This window comes from Pan troglodytes, chromosome 5, assembly GCF_028858775.2.
Source record: "Pan troglodytes isolate AG18354 chromosome 5, NHGRI_mPanTro3-v2.0_pri, whole genome shotgun sequence".
Taxonomy (NCBI): domain Eukaryota; kingdom Metazoa; phylum Chordata; class Mammalia; order Primates; family Hominidae; genus Pan; species Pan troglodytes.
In genome coordinates, this window is record NC_072403.2 from 33,899,209 (window position 1) to 33,925,321 (window position 26,113).

The following is a 26,113-nucleotide window of genomic DNA, read 5'->3' on the forward strand; positions in this document are numbered from 1 at the left end:
AATTGCATACTGTTATTTACTGCCTTTTTTAAAACCCAAAACTTGTTAATTTATTCTGACTTAGCTGATGTCATTTGTCAGTCAGATTGATAGTAATTCTCTTGAAATAATTTTATAGTGAATTTGGCAATTTGGAAATAAAATTGTTTTAATATTTTTGGCCTATTTTTGATATTAATTTTAAATGTCAAAAATCAGTCTTTTTCTTTTTTTAATTCACCCTCCTCTTGATACACCTATATTTGTTTTAAATAGAAGACATTCAAGTTAAACTTTATTGTTAAGGATCTTAAAATTGCATAGAAAATTCATCTTAAGTAAACAAAATGGTAAAAGCACTTTAATAATAGCACTTCTTTGCACTGTATGCACCAAGCAAGTGGTACAGGATATGTAACACAAAAAGAAACCAAAGCAGGGTGGCGGCGCCGCAGCCATGGAGGGAGGCGGCGGCGGCGGCGGCGGCTCGGGTGGCTGCGCTGGGAGGCGGCGATGAGAGGCTCGCACGCCTCCAGCCCGGCCCCGGCCCCCCGGGACGGAGAGCCGAGCAGCCCCGGCTCTGGGCTACGGACTATGGGCGAATAGCTCTGACCACCCGGCGAAGCATGCCGCCTGCCTTGGCCTCCCAAAGTGCCGAGATTGCAGCCTCTGCCGGGCCGCCACCCCGTCTGGGAAGTGAGGAGCGTCTCTGCCTGGCCGCCCATCATCTGGGACGTGAGGAGCCCCTCTGCCTGCCTACCCAGTCTGGAAAGTGAGGAGCGTCTCTGCCCGGCCGCCATCCCATCTAGGAAGTGAGGAGCGCCTCTTCCCGGCCACCATCCCATCTAGGAAGTGAGGAGCGTCTCTGCCCAGCCGCCCATCGTCTGAGATGTGGGGAGCGCCTCTGCCCCGCCGCCCCGTCTGGGAAGTGAGGAGCGCCTCTACCCGGCCGCGACCCCGTCTGGGAGGTGAGGAGCGTCTCTGCCCAGCCGCCCCGTCTGAGAAGTGAGGAGACCCTCCGCCTGGCAACCACCCCATATGAGAAGTGAGGAGCGTCTCTGCCCGGCAGCCACCCCATCCAGGAGGGAGGTGGGGGTCAGCCCCCACCAGGCCAGCCGCCCCGTCCGGGAGGGAGGTGGGGGGGTCAGCCCCCCGCCTGGCCAGCCACCCCGTCTGGGAGGGAGGTGGGGGGGGTCAGCCCCCTGCCTGGCCAGCCGCCCCGTCTGGGAGGTGAGGGGCGCCTCTGCCTGGCCGCCCCTACTGGGAAGTGAGGAGCCCCTCTGCCCAGCCAGCCGCCCCATCCGGGAAGGAGGTGGGGGGGTTCAGCCCCCCGCCCGGCCAGCCACCCCGTCCGGGAGGGAGGTGGGGGGGTCAGCCCCCTGCCAGGCCAGCCGCCCCGACCGGGAGGGAGGTGGGGGGGTCAGCCCCCCGCCCGGCCAGCCGCCCCATCTGGGAGGTGAGGGGCGCCTCTGCCCGGCCGCCCCTACTGGGAAGTGAGGAGCCCCTCTGCCCGGCCAGCCGCCCCGTCCGGGAAGGAGGTGGGGGGGTCAGCCCCCCGCCCGGCCAGCCGCCCCATCCAGGAGGGAGGTGGGGGGGTCAGCCTCCCGCCCGGCTGGCCGCCCCGTCCGGGAGGTGAGGGGCGCCTCTGCCCGGCCGCCCCTACTGGGAAGTGAGGAGCCCCTCTGCCCGGCCAGCCGCCCCGTCTGGGAGGGAGGTGGGGGCGTCAGCCCCCCGCCAGGCCAACTTCCCGACCGGGAGGGAGGTGGGGGGGTCAGCCCCCTGCCCGGCCAGCTGCCCCGTCCGGGAGGTGAGGGGCGCCTCTGCCTGGCCGCCCCTACTGGGAAGTGAGGAGCCCCTCTGCCCGGCCAGCCGCCCCGTCCGGGAGGTGAGGGGCGCCTCTGCCCGGCCGTCCCTATTGGGAAGTGAGGAGCCCCTCTGCCCGGCCAGCCGCCCGGTCCGGGAAGGAGGTGGGGGGGTCAGCCCCCCGCCAGGCCAGCCGCCCCATCCGGGAGGGAGGTGGGGGGGTCAGCCCCCCGCCCGGCCAGCCGCCCCGTCCGGGAGGTGAGGGGCACCTCTGCCCGGCCGCCCCTACTGGGAAGTGAGGAGCCCCTCTGCCTGGCCAGCCGCCCCGTCTGGGAGGGAGGTGGGGGGTCAGCCCCCCGCCCGGCCAGCCGCCCGGTCCGGGAGATGAGGGGCGCCTCTGCCCGGCCGCCCCTACTGGGAAGTGAGGAGCCCCTCTGCCCGGCCACCGCCCCGTCTGGGAGGTGTACCCGGCAGCTCATTGGGAATGGGCCATGATGACAATGGCGGTTTTGTGGAATAGAAGCGGGGGAAAGGCGGGGAAGGGATTGAGAGATCGGATGGTTGCCATGTCTGTGTAGAGGGAGGTAGACACGGGAGACTTTTCATTTTGTTCTGTACTAGGAAAAATTCTTCTGCCTTGTGATCCTGTTGATCGGTGACCTTACCCCCAACTCTGTGCTCTCTGAAACATGTGCTGTGTCCACTCAGGGTTAAATGGATTAAGGGTGGTGCAAGATGTGCTTTGTTATACAGATGCTTGAAGGCAGCATGCTCGTTAAGAGTCATCACCACTCCCTAATCTCAAATACCCAGGGACACAAACACTACGGAAGGCCGCAGGGTCCTCTGCATAGGAAAACCAGAGACCTTTGTTCACTTGTTTATCTGCTGACCCTCCCTCCACTATTGTCCTATGACCCTGCCAAATCCCCCTCTGTGAGAAACACCCAAGAATGATCAATAAAAATAAATAAATTAATTAAAAAAAAAGAAAAAAAAATTCAAAAGATTAAAAAAAAAAAAAAAGAAACCAAAGAACACATATATCCTGGTACATCTTTTCCATAACTCTAGGTTCTGCTCTGAACTAAGTATAAGGTGGCCACTTTTGGTACCTTAATGCTTATTACTATGTACTGGTCTTGATGATGAAAATAGACTCTTGAAGATTTGGTGCTGTCTCTTGTCTCTCTTGGGTGAATCTGCAGTGTGTGTGTGCACATCTATGTGTGTGTCTGTGTGTGCTGGGAAGAGTGATATTTCCTCTGAGGCCACACAATCCCCCAAACCTTGTTAGGGATAATTAGTGACGGGAGTTTTTGAAAAGGAAGTTTTACTCCATAGGGTGATCAGAAAAGGAAGTATCCAATCCCATATCAACTCTGAACCCTATAAGGAGAGCTTCCTTCTCAGACTTGAATCTTTAGTAAGTGTTTCTTGTGCTGGGTGTACATTGGAGAACCCCCAGCTTCCCTCATGCTGCTCCTTATCTGGCTCCTTATCTGGGGCTGGGAGGTGGAGTATGTGGCTGTACCTCATATCTGTACCTCAGGTGGTGTAACTATTGTGTGCTCATCAACATTCTCTCTTCATTCACTCAGATTTAGCTCTGCTAGGTACTGTTACCCCTTTGTCTTTTTCCCATTCTTTTGGATTTCTTAAATGTCATCTTTCTCCTCTCCTTGTCTGCACTTTGGTCATCCCATTTGGACTTCCAAGTGAAGTCCCAAAAAGAGAAGCAACACGGACGTGGTGTTTCTGAGGTTGCAGTCAAATTTGGTAAGTTAATGGTATAGCAAGAAATGTGACCTAGGCCTCTAAACTACCCGAGGATCTAGTTTCCCTAGAACCTTAGGCTGTGGCCAAATCACGGACAATTAAATGTATTATGCCAATATCGCACAGTCTGACTGTCTATGCACTTTATTTACATAGATTTGGTCAAATTTTAAAGATTGCGGTGTAATATCATTAATGTTGGGAGGAGGCTAGAGCGAGAGCTTTGAGCTTATTAGTGGAGTTCTTACCAAAAACTTAATTTAGAAAGTAGAACCTATTGTATTGGAAAATCTTAAGAATAAAATTATGAACTGTAGTTCTGCATTGCATGAGAGTAGGTTGAATAATGAGCTCTCAGAAACTGTGAGTGGTAAGAATTGACACTGGGACTTTGAACTCCAACATGGAGAGTCAATGAAAGAAACATAAAATGTTCTTCTAGGTTTCTTATGACTTTGAATTTGCCTCATTTTCCATTTGGCACAGAATGAGCAGCCTATCTAGCTATGAAGTGTGCCCACATGTTTCTTAACCCTGGGACTTGATAATCCATTCCTCCAAACTATCTAAGCAGTAAATCCCCATTCTGGTTCTTTATAAGCTTATTAGCTAATAGTTGGTGTTGGAGTATTATTTGCTTCAATTTTTAAAAAATATCGTGACATTTAAATTACCTGGTCATTGTTACAGAAGTCACTCAAGAAAACAAGTTTGTCTTGTTTTCCAAAACAATAGTAACACATTTAAATGCCAGAATGAATCAGCTGCTTCACTATAATTAAATAGTTAATGTGTATGGCTCTTGTGAGAAAACTGTCATGTCACTGTGTTTAGAAGCCATTCTGTTGAATTCAAATAAGGATAGACATACACATATCATTTAAAATAATATTCTTGGCACACAAAGAAATTATACATTAGTTATTTAAAGTCCATAAACACAGGAATGCAATCCTCCCAAAGGGAAGACTCGATAAGGAAGAGTAATAACTGAATTGATATGACCATATAAGGAGAAAGGCAGTGAACAGATGGCTTAACCACTTTGAATCGGAATGAAAAATTTATGAGGATAATCCTAGTTGAGTAATTCCTGGTTGATTTGAGAAAGAAGAAAAAAAATAAAACAACTTGGGTTTATTATATTCCACTTTATGGTCAATAAACATTCATACACATACATACAAGTCATAGGGAAAATGATGATTATGATAACTATGGAATGAGACAGTCACTGCCAATCACAGTCGCCTTGCACTTTCTTCCAGTAGGTACAGATGATGCCAGGCCTAGGCTTATTTTGGCAGAGTTTCTGTGCCCAGTGACTTAGTGTTAACCCATCCTAGCAGGGAAATTTTGACTGTATTTCTCATTTTCTGAATAAAAATGTGATTTGTTTCTCTACATCTTTGCCAGTAATACCAAGACAGCTACCTACCTACCTTATTCAATTTACAACCAATAAGTCTTTTTATATTGAACTTTGTGCAACAAGTCAAAGGACATGAGTTTTAGTCCAATTTTACAACTTATTTAGTCTCTTTATATGCAGATTTAGTATAATTACTGCGCTGCTCAACTCTGCAGTGAAAATTGTGATTGATGAAGTGATCTTTGGAATGAAATCACAGGGGATTTAGTCGGCTTCATGACCCACCCCTGTGATCTGCGGCAGGTTATTTCATCACTCTCCATAGCTTAATGTTGACAAATAAAACTGCTGACCTCCTGGGACTTCTTTGAGAATGAAGTGAGGTAAACTCTATCACACAGTTAACATTAGTGCCTTAGCTCATAAGAGGTACATATCGGTTACATTAATATTTAAATAACTTGTAATTTATATTTTTAAAACATTTTGAGATATTTAAAACACAGAAATTTACAAAGACTAATAGAAAAAATATGTATACTCTGATATTCAGAATTAATAGCTATTCCTTTATGGTCATATTTTCTTCCAGATATTTTTAAAGAAATAAAACATTTTAGATAAAGAGAAAGTCCGAGTCCTTAATCCAATTTTCTCTCCAGAGGTGTCCACTATCATCAGTTTGGTATATACCTTTCCAGTTCATTTATAGGTACCTATATGTTCTTCTTTAACCATTATATAACATCATCTTTTAAAATTCCCATTTTATGAGAGGTGGAGGGAATGCCCTTACTAACAATGCTGGCTTGATTATAAGTATTATTTCTTAGTTATCAAATCAAAGATTTGTTTATCCAGCTAGATATTATCACATCCATCCTTCACTACTGTAGAAACTTGTTGCAGCCTCTGGAGCGATGATTTTGACAATCCTTTAATTTCCAGTGTCAACATTTGTGTGTGTGTGTGTTTCTGCAAAGATGGTTACTTAAATTAAGTGTCAAAGTTTTAACGTATAAAATCTTAAAGCTGTTGCTGGGAACGCATGTCACAACATGATTTAATTATGGCAAAGCATTCTTATAACAGTGGATTTGAACCCTATTTTGTGCCTGTATGTACCTGAGAGATATAAAAGGTTCCCTTTTAAGAGTCACAATGCTATTACTTTTTACTAACTGCTTAGTTAGAAAAATATTCAAAAATATTAGTAAGTGGGACTCTGCCTTTAGTTAATTAACATTATATAGTACATTCACCTTAAGAAGTAAAATCACCACCAAATAATTAAAAATGTAAAGAATGAAATCTTTTTGATCTATGAGATCATAAGAATCAGCTAAATACAATATTCAATTAGGCTTCTCAGAAGTGGATTCTTTGTGAGAATAAAATGCGGAATATTAGTTCCATTGGAATTGAGTTTGGGGAATTGCCTTATTTCTGTCTTTCTATCTGTATGGAAAAGCATTCCCAACATCTGAAAAGTCACCCAATCCAAGGGTTTAAATACACCTCAGTGGTATAAAACATAATTGGTCACAGAGGCTTTGAATAGGCTGAGAATATTGAGGTGATGATGTAAGCTTTTCATTGCTGTCTTGTCTGACACATCTATGTCAGAGTCATGCCCAGTAAATAAAATGAATAGGATCAGAGATGTAGATATAAATAATAATGAAGTAATCTTCTTCCTAAAATTTTGCTTGATCACTTGCACCTTGTTGAATTTAGATATGACTCTAGGTTTTCCAGTATTTATGAGACAGTATTTAGAATGAGATTTCACCTAATAGCAAGTCTGGTTCTCTGATCCAAAGATACAAACCACTATTTCTTTCTTTCTTTTTTTGAGATGGTGTCTGGCTCTGTCACCCAGGCTGGAGTGCAGTGGTGCGATCTCAGCTCCCTGCAACCTCCACTTCCCAGGTTCAAGCAATTCTCCTGCCTCAGCCTCCCAAGTAGCTGGGATTACAAGCGCCTGCCACCAGACCCGGCTAATTTTTTTTTTTTTTTTTGTATTTTTAGTACAGATGGGGTTTTACCATGTTGGCCAGGCTGCTTTTGAACTCCTGACCTCAAGTAATCCACCTGCCTTGCCCTCCCAAAGTGCTAGGATTACAGGCGTAAACTGCCACCATGCCTGGACCAATCCACTTTGTCTATCCAAGGGTCATGTATGGCTAGAAAAATTTACTACTTCTCCATTTTCAAAAAAGTTGGAAAATTTTGAGTGTTAATTCCCTCAGCTTTTGAAAGTAATTTTTTACATCCTGCCCAATTGAAAAAAAGGAACTCTCCCAAATACTGGGTGCTCCTCAGACCAAATAATGATTTAATCCATACCTATTAAAATTTTGGGTCAAGCATCCCACATATCCAAGGAAGTTTCCATTCTACTATTTTACAAATCATTCAATTTTGAAGGACTATATCTCTGCTATTCACAGGCATTCATCTTTCTCTCAACAGGTAATATGTAGCCGCAGGTGATGGAAAAGGATAATACAAGTTCTTTCGAAGGCTTCATCCTGGTGGGCTTCTCTGATCGTCCCCACCTAGAGCTGATCATCTTTGTGGTTGTCCTCATCTTTTATCTGCTGACTCTTCTTGGCAACATGACCATTGTCTTGCTTTCAGCTCTGGATTCCCGGCTGCACACACCAATGTATTTCTTTTTGGCAAACCTCTCATTCCTGGACATGTGTTTCACCACAGGTTCCATCCCTCAGATGCTCTACAACCTTTGGGGTCCAGATAAGACCATCAGCTATGTGGGTTATGCCATCCAGCTGTACTTTGTCCTGGCCCTGGGAGGGGTGGAGTGTGTCCTCCTGGCTGTCATGGCATATGACCGCTATGCTGCAGTCTGCAAACCCCTGCACTATACCATCATCATGCACCCACGTCTCTGTGGACAGCTGGCTTCAGTGGCATGGCTGAGTGGCTTTGGCAATTCTCTCATAATGGCACCCCAGACATTGATGCTACCCTGCTGTGGGCACAGACGGGTTGACCACTTTCTTTGTGAGATGCCAGCACTAATTGGTATGGCCTGTGTAGACACCATGATACTTGAGGCACTGGCTTTTGCCCTGGCAATCTTTATCATCCTGGCACCACTCATCCTCATTCTCATTTCTTATGGTTACATTGGAGGAACAGTGCTTAGGATCAAGTCAGCTGCTGGGCGAAAGAAAGCCTTCAACACTTGCAGCTCGCATCTAATTGTTGTCTCTCTCTTCTATGGTACAATCATATACATGTACCTCCAGCCAGCAAATACTTATTCCCAGGACCAGGGCAAGTTTCTTACCCTTTTCTACACAATTGTCACTCCCAGTGTTAACCCCCTGATCTATACACTAAGAAACAAAGATGTTAAAGAGGCCATGAAGAAGGTGCTAGGGAAGGGGAGTGCAGAAATATAGTAAGGGGTGATTAAACTTTGGGATTGTATTTTGACCCATCTTCTATATATGTTGTTAGACCTAGCAAATATAGGAATGTTTTGGCATTGCAGGCTGAAGAGGCATTTAATGAGATGGGGGAATTCAATGGTTTAGCTAGGTCAAGAAAATAGGGGCTGGGAGCAGTGGCTCCTGCCTGTAATCCCAGCACTTTGGGAGGCGGGAGTACTGCTTGAGTCCAGGAGTTTGAGACTAGCCTGAGCAACATAGTGAGACCCCCATCTGTACGAAAAATTTAAAAAGTTAGCCGGGCATGGTGGTGCATGCCTACAGTCCCAGCTACTCAGAAGGCTGAGGTGGGAGGATTGCTTGAGCCTGGGAATTTGAAGCTACAGTGAGCTGTGTTTGTGCCACTGCACTCAGTCTGGGTGACAGAGCAAGACCCTGTCAGAGAGAGAGAGAGAGAGAAGAAAGAGGGAAGAAAGAAAGAAAGAAAAAGAAAGAAAGAAAGAAAGAAAGGGGAAAGAAAGAAAGCAAGAGTGTAAAAAATGTAATATTCCTCCTGAGTTGACAATCACTTGTATTCCTTTCAAGTCCTTCTAAATCAAGCATTCATCATCAGAAGCCTCCAAAATATTGTCCATGAATGTAGACACTAGGCATTTTTGTTCTCATACCAGTTTCTATCACAGTTATTTAATAGGTCCTCAACGATGTATGAAAAGAAAGATCTTAGAAGGACTTAGTAGGTCCTCAGCAATATATGAAACGAAAGATCTTCGAAGTCTTGCTGAAGAAGCACTTATTTTTTTCTAGAAAGTTCAAATATGCTTTTATAGTGCCAAATGCTTGAATGAGAGCCAAAATAAATTGTTTAATTATCCAGCTTTAGTATATCCAACACCATAATCAACCGTGGATTCTGCACATTTTGAATCATTTATATAATTGAGCTTAATGACATTCATGTTTGATTTTCTGAGATGATAGAGAATCAAGAAGAAAGGAGATAAAGCAAGACCATGAGGTGTTTGCTTTATGTGGAAGGAAGAATTTCTTGTTACTACTCGATCCTTGTTATTACTTGTTAATGGCAAAAGAAAGCTAAGGAGTCTTTTTGATTAAAATGTTTGAAGATAATTCCGTCTCCACTTTTCCCATATGTTATCAGGATAACCTTGAATAGAGGCAGAGAGAAATGAGATTAATTCTGGGGGACTGTTAGAATCTTTACGATTGGGTTATTCCCCAAGTGTTGATTTCTTCACATTTACATTAATGATAGCAGTACCTCAATAGTCATCAGGGAAATTGATTTGAATGGTTCGTGTCAAATGAATGGATGTCCACCTTTCAGATCTGACATACCATTTGAATCAATCTTATCTCAAAACTTGGGAAAACATCTATTATGTTAAAATTTCTGCAAATGAATAAGGGATTCCAAAATTTGGGAGTATTGCCAGCAGCATCATTAGGAACTGGATACAAAATGGGTCTAGCAATTTCTCATTTAAGCTCCCTCAAAAATTTTAAGAAAGGTCAGGTTAATCTAGAAGCCTTAGAAAATGTACCACATAGCTTATGTATTTTCCTCAAAATATATAACTGTCAGATATAATGTGCATATTTACCACTTTTTGAGCCCTAACTCTTATATTTTATCTGGTGGATTACATTATATTTTATTTAGATTAGTTAGGGTTTATGAGAACGGGGTTTTGGTTTGATTTGGATTGTGGAAGATATTCTGTTATTTCCATAAAAAGACAGAAAAATTAGAATATGTTTGATTTTTCCTACTTTATTACATGGAGTGAAATATGATATTTGTCCATGATAATGTTTATTAAAGGGATCAATTCAGCCAACAGAATTTAGACCCACAGCTTAGCATTTTCCATCTCTTCTACTAGAAAACAACTTATGTGTCTTACTAGCATGTATATACTATACATTTCTAAATAAATAAAAATCCTTTTAGAATCATTCTCTAAAAACAATGATTACATTAATTTTTTATAATCTCCATACTGTTTAGACATGCATTACTTTAGAATTAATAGGTAGGACAGAAGATTAAAAAAACAGTATAAATCTCAAAAATACATTGATTTTGGAAGCACCCTGTGGAATTTCTGACTCATTTTCTTCAAAACTTTATTTTTTCTCCACAAGCTTTATGTTAATTACACTCTCCTCTAAAAATCTTAGAACCATTATTATAGGTTTTAGGGAATAATGAGTGTCAGATCTCAGGGGAAAATGTCACTATGTCCTTAATAACATCCTCATGGCCCAGCATCACCTTTTATTTAATTTGTAGGATAGTTTATAAAGTTGATATAGTTTACTTAGGCATAAAGTGGGATGAATCAAATATATTCTAATAGTTCTGCCTTCTCATGGGAATCACATAATACTGCCCATAATTTTAAAAAGTATCAGAAACATTTCATTTTTATTCTCTACAGGTTCTTCCTTTTGCTAATCTATGACTCATTCTTACAGTCTGGTCTTTTACAGAGACAGAGCAGATGGAGGTTCAGATAGAAGAGCATCAGGATCCTACTCACTGTGCACAATTGCGTATCTCTTAGCCATGGTGCTGAAAGTAACTCCAGGAGAAATAACTATTACATACATGCCTCTGTGCGTGTTTTTCTACTCACTGTGATTTTAAATTATGATCTATAAGAGGACAGCTCAATAAGTGCCTATTAATCAGATTAGCACATCACTTTCCATCTTGTTGTCTTGATGGGTAGTACAACAGCCATGAAGACAACTTTCACCTATTTCATATTTTGTCCATTTTCAAGGTTTTCTTCCTCATTTATCCATTCAGCAAATATATATTAAGCACCTACTACGCCCCAGGCATTGTTCTAGGTACTGGAACAAAATACACAAAAATACACACCCACAAAAAATCATCATAGCATTGAGTTTGCATTCTAGTGGAGAAGAAAGAAAACTGACAAATAAGAGAAACATGATAGTAATACCTTTGTAAGTGTTATGACGATAAGTATAACAGGGAAGGGTGGAAGGAATTACGGAAGGGCTGCAATTTCAAATGGAGGAAGTCAGGGAAGACCTTAGAAAGTATGTTCAAGCAAAGACCTGATGGAGATAAGAAAGCACATCTGTGGGAGAGTGATCCCAGCAGAGGAAGTAGCGAGCACAGTATTTTTTATCTCAGGAAAATGAAGAAGAACCAGAGAAAGGGGTTGAGTGAGCAGGAGGAAGATCAAGACCAGGTGTATCCTGAAAGAGCAGAAAGTGTTTCCAGAAGGAAGGAGTGATCAACTGTCTAATATGTGACTGGTAGGTCAATTGAGATTAGAAGTTTCATGCTGTAAATGGGAATCATGTATATGCAATTCCTAGGAGAAAGATTTGTAAAGCCCCCTTCACATGATGTGTGATTTCATAAGCTCCTCCTAGTTAATTCCACTCCTATCATCATAATACACTCCAACCAATAATAAGCAGTCAGGCCTGGTATCGGAAGTCAATATCTTAAGTTTGTCCTCAGGGTTTTTCACTAGTTACCTTATGGTCTCCACCTGACCCTTTGGTGTGGTATTGCATGCAGCTCCAGCCTATCAACACTCAGAGAGTTCTCACCTGGAGCCAGGCATACAGAGTCTAAGGAAAAATCACGCTGCTCCAAGCCACTCTGCCTTCCCCCAAATCTGATATATATATGTCAAAAATAAAGTTAGCTTTGAGGTTATATAGATCCGCAGAGAGAAGGGCCAAGTGTTTAAGAACATGGGCTTCCTTGTATAATTGAAATTCCATCTCTACTTTAGATTTAACTTCTCCATACTTCAGTTTCTTCATTTAAAAATGTGAATAATAATATTGCCATTCTCCAAGGGCTATTTTGATGTTTAAATGAGTTAATACATGAAAGCATTTAGAATGGTTCCTGGCATGTTGTAAGCACAATGTACATGTTTATAGTGTTGTCACAATATATAAAACATGGTAGAGATAAAGACCGTTAGAACAGTATTAGCCTGAAATAAGTTGATAATAAGTTCAGATGGAAAAACAAAAAATGAAAGAATAGCTAAGAAGACACTGAAAAGTAAAAACCATGAAGCAGCACCAGCCCTTCCAAACATTATCATAAAGCTCTATAGTTAAAATAACGTGGTACTAGTACGTGACTACACCAGTGGAATAGAATAAAAAGCCCAGAATTAGATCCAAATATATATGGCAATTCAGTATATGACAAAGATGGTATCTGAAATAACTAGGTAAAAATAGAATTATTTTTATTGGTGCAGGATCATCTAGATCATCATTAAAAAACATAAGATCCTTTCCTTACACACAATACAAGAATAAACCCCAAATGAATTGGGGATCTAGATAAAATTGAGAACATAAAAGTATCAAAAGGAAATGGATGAATTCCCCTTGATGATTGGCTAATTTGTCTACACATTTAAAAAGTGGCAAAAATATTGTAAATGAAGTCAAAATGCAACTGACAAAAATAGGAGAAAATATTCACAATGTATAGCACAAAGGGCTAATATCTCTAATATGTAAAGAACCATTGAAGAAAGAAGAGCCAAATATCAAATAGAAAAATGGAGAAATGAAGCAATCAACAAACCAGACAAAAAATTATTCTCACCATATGAAAAAATTTAAATGCATGTATAATTAGACAGGCACAAATTAAAACAATATTGAGATACAATTTCTCACTTATTAGACTGGCATTAAAAATATTGGCATGTTCTTTTAGTGAAGCTCTGTGGAAACAGGAGTTCTCATGGCCAGCAAGAGCTGAACTGAGCTGCTAGTTGTGGGAGAAGTCAATTAAAACAACAGCCAAGGAGGAGGAGCCAAGATGGCCGAATAGGAACAGCTCGGGTCTACAGCTCCCAGCGTGAGCGACACAGAAGACAGGTGATTTCTGCATTTCCATCTGAGCTTTGAAGAGAGCAGTGGTTCTCCCACCACGCAGCTGGAGATCTGAGAATGGGCAGACTGCCTCCTCAAGTGGTTCCCTGACACCTGACCCCCGAGCAGCCTAACTGGGAGGCACGCCCCCAGCAGGGGCACACTGACACCTCACAAGGCAGGGTATTCCAACAGACCTGCAGCTGAGGGTCCTGTCTGTTAGAAGGAAAACTAACAAACAGAAAGGACATCCACACCAAAAACCCATCTGTACATCACCATCATCAAAGACCAAAAGTAGATAAAACCACAAAGATGGGGAAAAAACAGAACAGAAAAACTGGAAACTCTAAAAAGCAGAGCACCTCTCCTCCTCCAAAGGAATGCAGCTCCTCACCAGGAACGGAACAAAGCTGGACGGAGAATGACTTTGACTAGCTGAGAGAAGAAGGCTTCAGACGATCAAATTACTCTGAACTACGGGAGGACATTCAAACCAAAGGCAAAGAAGTTGAAAACTTTGAAAAAAATTTAGAAGAATGTATAACTAGAATAACCAATACAGAGAAGTGCTTAAAGGAGCTGATGGAGCTGAAAACCAAGGCTTGAGAACTACGTGAAGAATGCAGAAGCCTCAGGAGCCGATGCGATCAACTGGAAGAAAGGGTATCAGCAATGGAAGATGAAATGAATGAAATGAAGTGAGAAGGGAAGTTTAGAGAAAAAAGAATAAAAAGAAATGAGCAAAGCCTCCAAGAAATATGGGACTATGTGAAAAGACCAAATCTACGTCTGTTCATATCCTTTGCCCACTTTTTGATGGGGTTGTTTGTTTTTTTCTTGTAAATTTGTTTGAGTTCATTGTAGATTCTGGATATTAGCCCTTTGTCAGATGAGTAGGTTGCGAAAATTTTCTCCCGTTTTGTAGGTTGCCTGTTCACTCTGATGGTAGTTTCTTTTGCTGTGCAGAAGCTCTTGAGTTTAATTAGATCCCATTTGTCAATTTTGGCTTTTGTTGCCATTGCTTTTGGTGTTTTAGACATGAAGTCCTTGCCCATGCCTATGTCCTGAATGGTAATGCCTAGGTTTTCTTCTAGGGTTTTTATGGTTTTAGGTCTAACGTTTAAGTCTTTAATCCATCTTGAATTAATTTTTGTATAAGGTGTAAGGAAGGGATCCAGTTTCAGCTTTCTACATATGGCTAGCCAGTTTTCCCAGCACCATTTATTAAATAGGGAATCATCCTTTCCCCATTGCTTGTTTTTCTCAGGTTTGTCAAAGATCAGATAGTTGTAGCTATGCAGTGTTATTTCTGAGGGCTCTGTTCTGTTCCATTGATCTATATCTCCGTCTTGGTGCCAGTACCATGCTGTTTTGGTTACTGTAGCCTTGTAGTATAATTTGAAGTCAGGTAGCGTGATGCCTCCAGCTTTGTTATTTTGGCTTAGGATTGACTTGGCGATGCAGGCTCTTTTTTGGTTCCATATGTACTTTAAAGTAGTTTTTTCCAATTCTGTGAAGAAAGTCATTGGTAGCTTGATGGGGATGGCATTGAATCTATAAATTACCTTGGGCAGTATGGCCATTTTCACAATATTGATTCTTCTTACCCATGAGCATGGAATGTTCTTCCATTTGTTTGTATCCTCTTTTATTTCCTTGAGCAGTGGTTTGTAGTTCTCCTTGAAGAGGTCCTTCACGTCCCTTGTAAGTTGGATTCCTAGGTATTTTATTCTCTTTGAAGCAATTGTGAATGGGAGTTCACTCATGATTTGGCTCTCTGTTTGTCTGTTATTGGTGTATAAGAATGCTTGTGATTTTGGTACATTGATTTTGTATCCTGAGACTTTGCTGAAGTTGCTTATCAGCTTAAGGAGATTTTGGGCTGAGACAATGGGGTTTTCTAGGTATACAATCATGTCGTCTGCAAACAGGGACAATTTGACTTCTTCTTTTCCTAATTGAATACTCTTTATTTCCTTCTCCTGCCTAATTGCCCTGGCCAGAACTTCCAACACTATGTTGAATAGGAGTGGTGAGAGAGGGCATCCCTGTCCTGTGCCAGTTTTCAAAGGGAATGCTTCCAGTTTTTGCCCATTCAGTATGATATTGGCTGTGGGTTTGTCATAGATAGCTCTTATTATTTTGAGATACGTCTCATCAATACCTAATTTATTGAGAGTTTTTAGCATGAAGTGTTGATGAATTTTGTCAAAGGCCTTTTCTGCATCTATTGAGATAATCATGTGGTTTTTGTCTTTGGTTCTGTTTATATGCTGGACTACATTTATTGATTTGCATATATTGAACCAGCCTTGCATCCCATAGCAGCTTCTGTGTGGTGTAATATATGACACAACCAATGCAGTCATAATCATTTACCCACTGCCATACTTTCTTCACTGAAAAGTTCTTCACTGCATTATTCTTTACAAAATGTTACATGAAATCTCATGCCACTCTAGTATAAACCACCAGATAGTAAAGAAGGTTGAAACCTTATAGGCAAGAAAGATAGGCTCATACCTAGCATATTCTTGTCTATACTTTTCAAAATAAATTGCTGCCTCTTCTGATTTGGAAAGGGTCTAAGGTGGTAAACTTGTCTCCAATTTGGTCACCAACTTGCTAGATCAGTTTCGATAAGAGGGAGCCAATGATGTTCGGTCCACACATTGCTTCCATCTCTTTTACCAGAACTACTGCATTTACAACTCCGTTGTGCCAGGACTGGGATGGTTAATGATAGAGGCTGGCTGATGCCAGCTAGCTTAGGCAACTACCCAGATGTTGAGTCCATCTTCCATAATGGATATTCCCTCGTGGACATTAAGGTGTAATGCAAAGTTCTTCGCACTTATACTAACTTCCATGTAACCATCTACATATCCCTGTTTCAGACAAATTGGTCTCAGATCTTCCATTCTTGCTCCTTAATTAATCAGCCAGGCCATTTTGTACCTCCCATTATATTCTTTCTTGGGTCACTTCTTTTTTCACACACAGAAATAGATGGGCAAGTTCACTTCCCAGAGTTCTGCCCATTGGGAAGATTTCTCACCAGTGTCTTTAGGACCACTCATGAGTGGTGTTGTAGTGTAACAGCAATCCATTTTCAGCTCCTGTTAACACATTGGGCTGGCTCATCTATGAGCTATGTATGAGCTTTCTTCTCTACTGCAGGCTAGTTATTGGCCACCCCCAATCTCTGCCACAGACAGACATAGAAATGAACTGAAGGAGAGGTCCCAATGCAAAAAAGATGACATATAAGACCAGGCTACCTGCTCATGAAGCTTACTTAGACTGCCAGCCTTGCTTGTGCCCTGTCCAGGATATACCATTTCCATCTAATATTGCATTGCCAACGGTCCACCCAATCTTATGATTTGATGAATCTGGATGCAACCCAGCTCATGATGGGCAGTTCTTGCCTCATAGTTACTTGACGTCATGTGGTCAGACTCTGTAACTCTACAGGTGCCTAATAGCATGCCATAAACTGGTTTTACAAACATTTATAGTTCTCTATTTCAGATAACTTTAAGAACCCTAAGGGTCTGCACTACAATTCTACTATTGGAGTTTAACCTGTGGCTTCACATTGATGCCTAGAGTTGTGGAATACTATAATTATGTTGCAGTCTGGAATTTCTAAAGAGCCTTTTCCTGTTCTGGGGCCCACTCAGAGATGGAAACCTTCCCTATTGGTAAATAGGTTGGAGGAGTATCCAAAATGCATTTATAGCTGAGGCTGCAACTCAGAAAATCTTATGGGGAGCTTAGGAGCTAGGCTGGCCTTTCAGAGTTTTCCCAATAGAAGCAAAGAAGATGAGTCTTTGTAAACTGTGGAGGAGGTAAAACCTTGGCCAAGGCATTTCCCTATGGCCAAAGAAATTTCTAGGGATGATTCATCAGTCATCAGTATCTTAGGACCTTGGGGATGAGTACCTTGGCCCTGAAGATGTTATCTGGGTGGAGCACCGTGGTATCTATTAGAGTGGGTCTGCGGATAAGAGGAGCTGCATCCAAATGCAATGCTGGTCATAGGATCCTGGACTTTGAGCATGATGCCATGATTGGACAGACTTTTAGGGATCTTGGAAAGAAGTAAGTATATTTCTTATATGAAAAGATTGTTAACTATGATAGATTGATTATAAAAATATTTCTAATTCTATAGCCCTCTCTGTGTTTATGCCACTTACAATGTAACTTTGTAGCATCTCCCATCAAGAAGTAAAGTCTATTCCCTGAGCCCTTGAATCTGAGTTGTTTTGTGACTTCTTTGGTCCACAGAATATGCCAGAGGCTTTGCCTGCTTCCAACTCTCTTTCATGCTTCTCCAATTTTATCTTGAGAACATGCTCAGGATAGCAAAGTGAAAAATGACATACACTGAGTAGAGCTATTTTAGCCCAGTTTTCTTTCTCAACTGATGCTTCAGCCAAGGCTAGTAAAATTATTGTGCCAAACTGTATTGTCCACAGACACATGAATGAGACTTGAGGAGCTGAACCACTCAGCTAAACCAGGGACTTCTAAGCAAAAATAAGTATTTTTGGATGTCCCAGGGATTTTGTGGTTATTTCTTCCATAGTATTATATTGAAAATAGATAGCAGATACAATTTATGACTCCTTTTGTAGGGCCACCATAATTTAAATACCAAATCTGATAAAGACATTGCAAGAAAGGAAAACTAGGGACCAATCTCTTGTGAGCCTAGATATAAAAATCCTAAACAATTTTGTTAACCAATTTTATCTAGTGTTATACAAGAAGTATAGCATATTGCACTCGTGTTGTTTATCGCAGGATAGAGTGGTGTAACATCTGAAAATCATTTCGTACTATTTATCAATTTTTTTAAAAAATTTGGCAAATCTCTACAGATTTGGACAAAGCATTTGATAAAATCAAACCCCTATTTAAATCTTAGCAAACTAGGAATACAGTGAAAACTCACTTAAGCTGATGAAGAATACTTACAAGAAACCTGCAGCAGACATCATACACAACTATAAAGTATTGAATGAGACACAGAGGCCCACAATCATCACTTCTTTTTGGCATTATACTGATGGTCCTAGCTTGTGTAATAAGACAAGAAAAATAAATAAAATACACTAGAAATGGAAAGAAGTATAATTATCATTTTTTTTCCCAATGACATGATTGTGTGTGTTCAAATGCAAAAGAGTCTACATAGAAACTATTAGACTAATTAAATGCATTCATGAAGGTCACTGGAAAACAGATCAATGCACAAAAATCAATTGTATCTATACATATCAGCAACAGACAAATAGTAAAATGAAATGGGGAGACAATTTGATCAAGATTTTGTGACAATAAAAATGACAGATTTTACTACAGGAGGTATTTTTAAAAGGAAGCCTCAAAAGAACACTTTTATCTTTGTACTCAAATAACCTCTTTTTGATAATTGCAGCATCAAATTAAGTGAATCACTATTTTGACTGTCCTTTTTTGAAGGAAACCTTATTGTTGTCTTCAGTTACTCCAGATATTTCTCTTATCACGTGATCTTACTATTCACTGTTTTAAAATCATTATTCTTATGAATTTCAGTATGGAAGGTTTTTATAATTATAGTAGAATTTCAGCATCTCCCCACACCACCCTCATTTCCTCTTAATGTGAGCCAACATCTTCAGCCTTTTCTGCTGCTATAGAATTTCTTTTACAGAAAATACAACTGGCTCACCTGCCTTATTGACATAGAATTTGATTCTAATTTTCAGCAAATTTGCAAGACAGAGCATTTTATATAAAACATGATGTTCTACCTCATTACTTTTCCTTTCCACAGTGCATTCATCATATATATACATGAAAGAACTTATTTCCACTCAATAATTTTTGCAAAACATTCAGTGCAAAGAATAACATAAAGTATATTTCAACCAAATATGGGCATCAGAATGAGATAAATATTGCTAAGGATTTATTCAGCTCTCCCACTAAAACATTCACACATTCCTATGCTTTCACAAACTAGAATACTATTTCTAAGGCCACTAAGCTCTGTAAGGTTCTCAATGTCACACTTTTCCAAATTTTCCTATGCATTTGTGTCTAGCTTCCATTCTTGAATCCTTGCTTTTTGGGGGCCTAGCTAGACCCTGCCCTGAACCCTACATATACCCAATATACAGGTATAAGATACCAAGATTACATTTATGAAAAGGCCTGAATTCTTCCAGAATCATGCCCACTCTAATTTTGGGGGCAGTAATTAAAATTTGTTGAGTCATAATATCAGTTCATGGAAACCCATCTAATCCAAGAATGCTCCAAGTTTTACCTGAGCTTCTACATACTAAACATAATGATGTTGCTGACCTTCCCATCATAAAAGGGAAAATGTAAACTAAGAATGAGGTTTGGGTATCCTACTTTAATTTATACTGCAAATCAGCCTTGCTTGAGAACATGTTAAATTTTTACTTAGTCTCTCAAATATTTAATACTTGGTGTTTCCTAAAGTACTATTAAAACTGTCTTTCTCAATGCTCAGTTCCCTCTTATATACAAAGTTCTTCCTGAGAGCTAAGCCTGAGTGATCCAACCCCCAAGGCTAGTCACTAAAATATTACTGTAGCCAAGCCTATTTCATTCTGATATAAGGAGAGGTAATTGATTAGATGGTCAGAAATTAATACACAAAATTATAATTATATTGTTTCAAGAGATCTTTCACTACTAATCAAGTAAGTGGTCCTCTGGGAAATTAGAGTAAGCGGGGAGTGTTGAGTTTGGCAAGAATCATCCTTAAGCATTAGTCAAAGAGGAGAAATTAAACTTAAACCAAAATGTAGATTCATAGTATATCTAGGCTTTCTAACAAATTATGTTAATTTTGGAAAGTTTGTTTAACCTCTCTAAGCCTCCATTTCCACATTTAAAAAATAAAGATAAAGTGTAGCAATTTTATAGGACATTGTAAGCATAGTAAACATTGATACTATTATTATTAAACTGCAGATTCTTCCCTGTTTCCAGTCCCTTTGATAACTGAGCATTATTTCTTAATTTTCCACTTTAAGGACTACTGAATTTTTTTAGTTTATTTACCTTGGTTCACTCTGCAAACTAAAGATTTGTCTTTATTTTCTTATTTGTTTAGCCCTCTGTTTTTTTTTCTTTAAATACTATTGCCTTTATTTAAATTATCTATTGTAAGCATTTATGAGAAAAAAGAAAATCCAACATTATAAACATTTTCCCCTGACTAATCCCGCCCTCACGCTCACTCTTACTTTCAGAGATAAGCACTGTTATTAGTTTGGGAAGGTTTTAAATGCTATCCATTATTTTTTGTGGATTACATCTTAGTCTTTTTCCCTGGTTTACTTGATGCCCCTTCCTTCTCCCTTCACAGCTATCAGCCTCTGTGCTCCAGATTGCCCACATGAAGGAGCTAACAAGTGTTCTTTATTCTTCTTCACTCTCATATAATTCCATGCAGGCGCACAATACATACAGTTATATTGAGAGTGTTTTAGTCATTGTTTATATAATTAAGATCATGTTATTTATTCTTTTTTACATCTTCATTTTCTCACTCAGCAACATCACAGGCAAATACTTCTGGATTAGGTTAATTACTAGTCAATTTCCTATTGAGAAACTAATTTTTTCTCTACTTTGGCCACCACAAACATTGCTACAATAAAAATTATTGTTTCTACGATTTGTGTACCAGTATATTTTATTCCATAGGATAAATTTCCATGAATGGCATTGCTATGTTGATGAACAGAGTATTTTTTTCAAGATTAACTGCCCTATTTATTTCTAAAATGTCAGTGACACTTTGAATTTCTAACCATAATTTATGAGAGCCTTTTTCCTTCAGCAACATTCAGGAGTTACTGCTAGTTACATTGTTTTTTCAATCTGATAAGTGACTCATCATTACTACTTTAATATATTTGTCTGAATATTTGGGAATTTAAAATCTTATATAGATTTGCTATTCTGAGTTCACAGTATGTATATGGTCATATTATTTAGCATTTTTTCAATTGTGTTATTTGTGTTTTTCTTGGGCTTTATAAAAACTCTATTTATATTGTAGATACCAACCTTTTTCATAACCACAAATATATTTTCTCATATCTACTCATCCTTGAAAGCTGAGGAAACTATATATTAGAATGTATAAAAACAAATCCTGTATAGAAAAACTATAGAAAAATATAAATCTTTTTTTAATCTTGGAAAAAAAAATCTAGGAAATTACATTGAACCGAAGAGCTTTTCAACTAAGGCTAGAAATTCAAAATCTATGAAAGAAAAGAAGCCTATTTGGATATATAATGAAGAAAACTACTTTATGTAAATCAAGGTAAAAATATTTCTACATCAAATTAACTGGAAGCCTATTTTATTGCATAGATACTGACCTCAGGATTTCAGAGTAAATGGACATTTTTTGTGGCTTGACAGAACTTGATTAGTAAAAAGGAAACGAACACTCAGTTTAATGACACAAAATCCAGACTTTATTTGATAAAGTATTTTAGTCCCTGCTGTCGTTCCCTTTTGTCTCAGAAACAATTGAGGAGACAATCCCCAGAGAAAGGGTATCAGGGAGCAAATCTAAACTAAAATGAAGTGTCACATCACAGAGATCTCCTCCTTCTCTCTTCCCATCAGATACCATGGTCAATTACCATAAACCACATGAGGGTTGTTATCTTCCCCTGTAAGCCAGAGAACACCCGACATTCAAAAATAGTTTCCTATCCCTCTCATTTATTTTGTAAACCTGGTGAGGAGAATTCTGGAAAGACCAATAAATACCTTCCTACTTGGTAATATAATATCAGAAAAACATGTCTGATCATCTGTAATGCTTTGTACCTATTCTCATATTTTCTAAATTAATCCTGAATGGATATCTTATAATTTGCCACTTACAGTGTGAAACAAGGGAAAAATGAACAAACTTCACCATATCAGTTTTTACAATTAATAGCTTACGAAGAGGTTATTGAATCCACATGCCTCCAGTTCATCCTATTTGAATTTAAAGCTTCTTGGACACACAAATCATCCTATCACTAATGCTTAAAATAGAGGTATGTAGAACACATTTAAGAAATTTATTATATAAAACCTGCTAAAATTTGGGTGTTTTGAGCACTTGGACGTTTATGATTATCTCACTTAGAAAAATTTGACTAAGGCTCCAGTTTCTTAATTCCATTTATTTGTTTTATACTGCTATTTGCAATGTTTTGTTATCTCTACTGGAAATTAAAACTTGAGAGCAGAGCAGTCTTAGATTTGAACCTTCTGTCTGCCTATGAAAATAATTTAGCCTATGAAAATAATCTCTCTGAACCTCTAAATTCAGATTTCTACCTGAATAATTAACCTTTTGTGAAACAGACAAAAAATATTGGCAAACTTTGCATCTATTCTAAGCCAAATTGCACTGTTGGGTGAAAAATTACTCCTAGTATTTATCCTTATACTCCAGCAGGAACATGGGGGTTCACTGTAGTATATTTAAAGCTTTTTATACATTCTCAGAGGTATGATAATTATAGAAAACTTAGAAGCAAACAATTTTTATGTCGAATGGAAAACAGAAAACTCTGGTGTTACCATAGATTAAACTGCTTCCCAAAGCCATTGAGTAACTTGCCCAGTTGTGAAGTGACTTAGTAGCAGCATCTAAACTACAGCTGTTGTCATATTTCTTATCTCAATGCTCACTCCATAGTAAACAGCTTAAAATAAAGTTTTCAGGACTTTGTTGAACCTCATCATTCAGAATCCTCTGTCAGCCATATACCGAAAAACTTCAGTATGTAGCTGATGGATGCAATCCCAACTAATATACAAACAAACAGGTGGTAATTGTATTTATTCAGACAATAAAATTGAAATATCCTGAGTTATGTATAGATAAAAGTTCTAAAGGTCCAAATAACCCTTTTCAACTGTTGCTTTTTACAGTACTCAATTTTGTTTTTGCTTTGTTTGTTTTTGTTATGTTTTGTTTTGAGACAGGGTCTCTGTTTCCCAGGCTGGAGTGCAGTGGTGCGATCATGTCTCACTGCAGCCTCAACCTCCTGGGCTCAAACAATCCTCCCACATCAGCCTCCTGAGTAGCTGAAACTACAAGCGCCTGCCACCACACTCAGCTAATTTTGTATTTTTGGTAGAGACAGGGTTTTACCATGTTGCCCAGGCTGGACTGGACTCAAGCGATCTGCCTCAGCTTCCCAAAAATGCTGGGAATTCCCAGACTCAAGCAATCAGCCCCAGCTTCCCGCTGGGATTACAGGCAGGAGCCACTGTGCCTGGCCCAACACTCACTTTTTCTTACCTGCAGTTGTAAGATAGTTGCTATGCAATCTGATCCCTTTTGTCTCACATTATGAAAATATGTTCCTATGTTGACCAAAGGAAAGCTCGTTAACTCAAAATGAGAATGATATCCTCTGAAGATGCTGTAAACAGAATTCTATTCAGGACCAGAGAAATAGATTGTGTAGCCTTTTGCGATCTCAGCCATGACTGGGCACCACCATCAGCACAGGTGTAATCAGGTAAATAATTGGTTATGCTATTTGCGAGGATTTCAGAGATACAAGATTCCTACTTGTTTCCATTGTTAACAAGTCCTTCCAATCCAATGATAGTGATAAGAATAACAATTCAAATTACTTGAAACTTGTGTGTGCAAGATAATATTTCAACTTTTTTTTTTTTTTTTTTTGAGATGGAGTCTCACTCTGTTGCCCAGGCTGGAGCGCAGTGGCACTATCTCAGCTCACTGCAACCTCCATCTCTCAGGTTCAAGTGATTCTCATGCCTCAGCCTCCTGAGTAGCTGGGATTATAGGTGTGTGCTACCATGCCCAGCTAATTTTTGTATTTTTAGTAGTGAAGGGGTTTCACCATGTTGGCCAGGCTGGTCTTGAACTCCTGACCTCAGGTGATCCACCCACTTCAGCCTTCCAAAATGCTGGGATTACAGGCGTGAGCCACCACGCCCAGACAATTTTTCAACTTTTTAACAAAAGTTCTCTCTTTTAGAGTGGATATGTAAAGAGGTTACTGGATATTTGAAAGATGGGGAAATTTTGCCCCAAAAGTTAGCAAAGCAGAATATAAGAATGAGTTGTACTACAGTCTCCCCAGTACTTTTGTTCTCATGCAGGAGAAATTTGGGGCAAAATTTCCCTCACTGCTGTGGATCATGGACATTACCTATAACAGAAGTGCATTTAATACTTTTGTAATTGCTGAACCTCAGTGAGAAAGAGTAGAAGTTAATTGAATTCCTCCCTTCTAGAATTTTCATTAGTCAGGGCTTCTTGGAGAGTTTGTTTTTGGCTGAATTCTAGCAGAGAAATGCCAGATACAGGGCTGGTCAGGGAAAGCCACTGGCCCAAGTAAGGAGAAAGCATATGCAGTGTCCTCAGTGATGAGGTATCTCTTGAACAATAATTTGAAAATTATTTTAGTCTCCAATATTACAGCTAGAGAGACCTTATAACTTATCACCCAAACATGAACTCTTTTGAAGAGTGAGGGGTTCTATTAGTAATTGTGTCAGAACAGCAGGAGTAAACTCGCAGTCCTGTGCAAACTGAGATATGCAGTGACCCTAATTATATAGACTGAGGGTATTTTCCAACACTTGTTAATTCAAGGAAATTGTGAACTTGTGAAATCTCTTTTTATGGATTCCATTTGTTCTGCTTTTCAGAATTCCTATAATGAGTGGCAACTCTTTTTGATTTTTTTTGTCAATAAGATGCCGAATGCCCAATGCCCTTGCATTCCAGTCTTTAGAAAATGTCCATGTAGATTAATGTAGATCCTGTTTTAAAAATTTGTTGAGATAAAAGTCTAAATTCATATAAGATTGTTTCAGTTATAAAGTCTAAAGCAATGCTTGTCTTTATAGTAAAACGTACAGTATGAATATGTCCTCACTTAAAGTTATTATATAATACATAATAATCTTTATTAATAATAAAAAGCATTATATTTGTTAAAAATTAGAAAGAGCAAGGATAAAGTTAAATATCAAAATCTGATTTTTCTCCCTCTTTCCATTTCCATTCCCCAGAAGTAACAACTTTTAACACCTCTGTGTACTTCCAGGTAATTTTATACATATATGAATACTGACCAATATGATTATATTCCCTTATGTAAACACATGGAAGCATGCTAAATACATGTTCAGAAACTTGTTTTTTTCCTTAAGGATTTGAATGTTTTTGTACATGTATATCTATATCTGAATTTATATCTATACCACATTCCTAATTTTATTGACAGCTGCATAGCATGTCAATAATATGCAGCTGTCAATAATATGCAGGGACTCATTTGAGAGGCTATAAAAGCTTTCCCTGCCATTTTATACTGAGAACTGTAGAATAAGTGAGCAAAATTGAAATACATATTGAATAATAATTTAAAATTTATGATCCTATCCTTAAATTGACATTTTTACACTAACAAAATTATAATAAAACAATAGAGGGTGGTGGTAGCAAGATAGATGATTTGGAAATTTTTAACTGGTAGCATTGACTTATATTAGTACTTAGCAAATTTAGGGCTCTGAACAGCCTCTGCCCCGAATGTCTCAGAGTTCCTGTGTCATATGATACTTTCATTCACATTGCTGTGTGCCATTATGCCAGGTAATTTACATTAAAGATCACATTTATACTTCACATCAGATAGTTATTATTATCTCTGTTGTTAAAGTTGATGGTATTGGAGTTGTGGAGAGAACAAGATAAATATTACCTCACAGAGTC

General features: G+C 39.5%; 2 protein-coding genes across 2 annotated transcripts in view; both read left to right on the forward strand.

Moving 5' to 3' along the window:
• Nucleotides 1-9,486, forward strand: part of H2BC17 (H2B clustered histone 17) — a 48,802-nt gene extending 39,316 nt beyond the window's left edge. The window contains exon 2 of the mRNA XM_054686651.1: nt 7,409-9,486. The gene's annotated coding sequence lies outside the window, so the exon portion shown is untranslated. The remainder of the gene's footprint in view (nt 1-7,408) is intronic.
• On the forward strand, nt 7,414-8,367 carry LOC737786 (putative olfactory receptor 2W6). Its single transcript, XM_009450706.4, is given in 1 exon segment — nt 7,414-8,367. A coding segment is annotated over 1 exon segment (954 nt).
• Nucleotides 9,487-26,113: the final 16,627 nt, after the last annotated feature.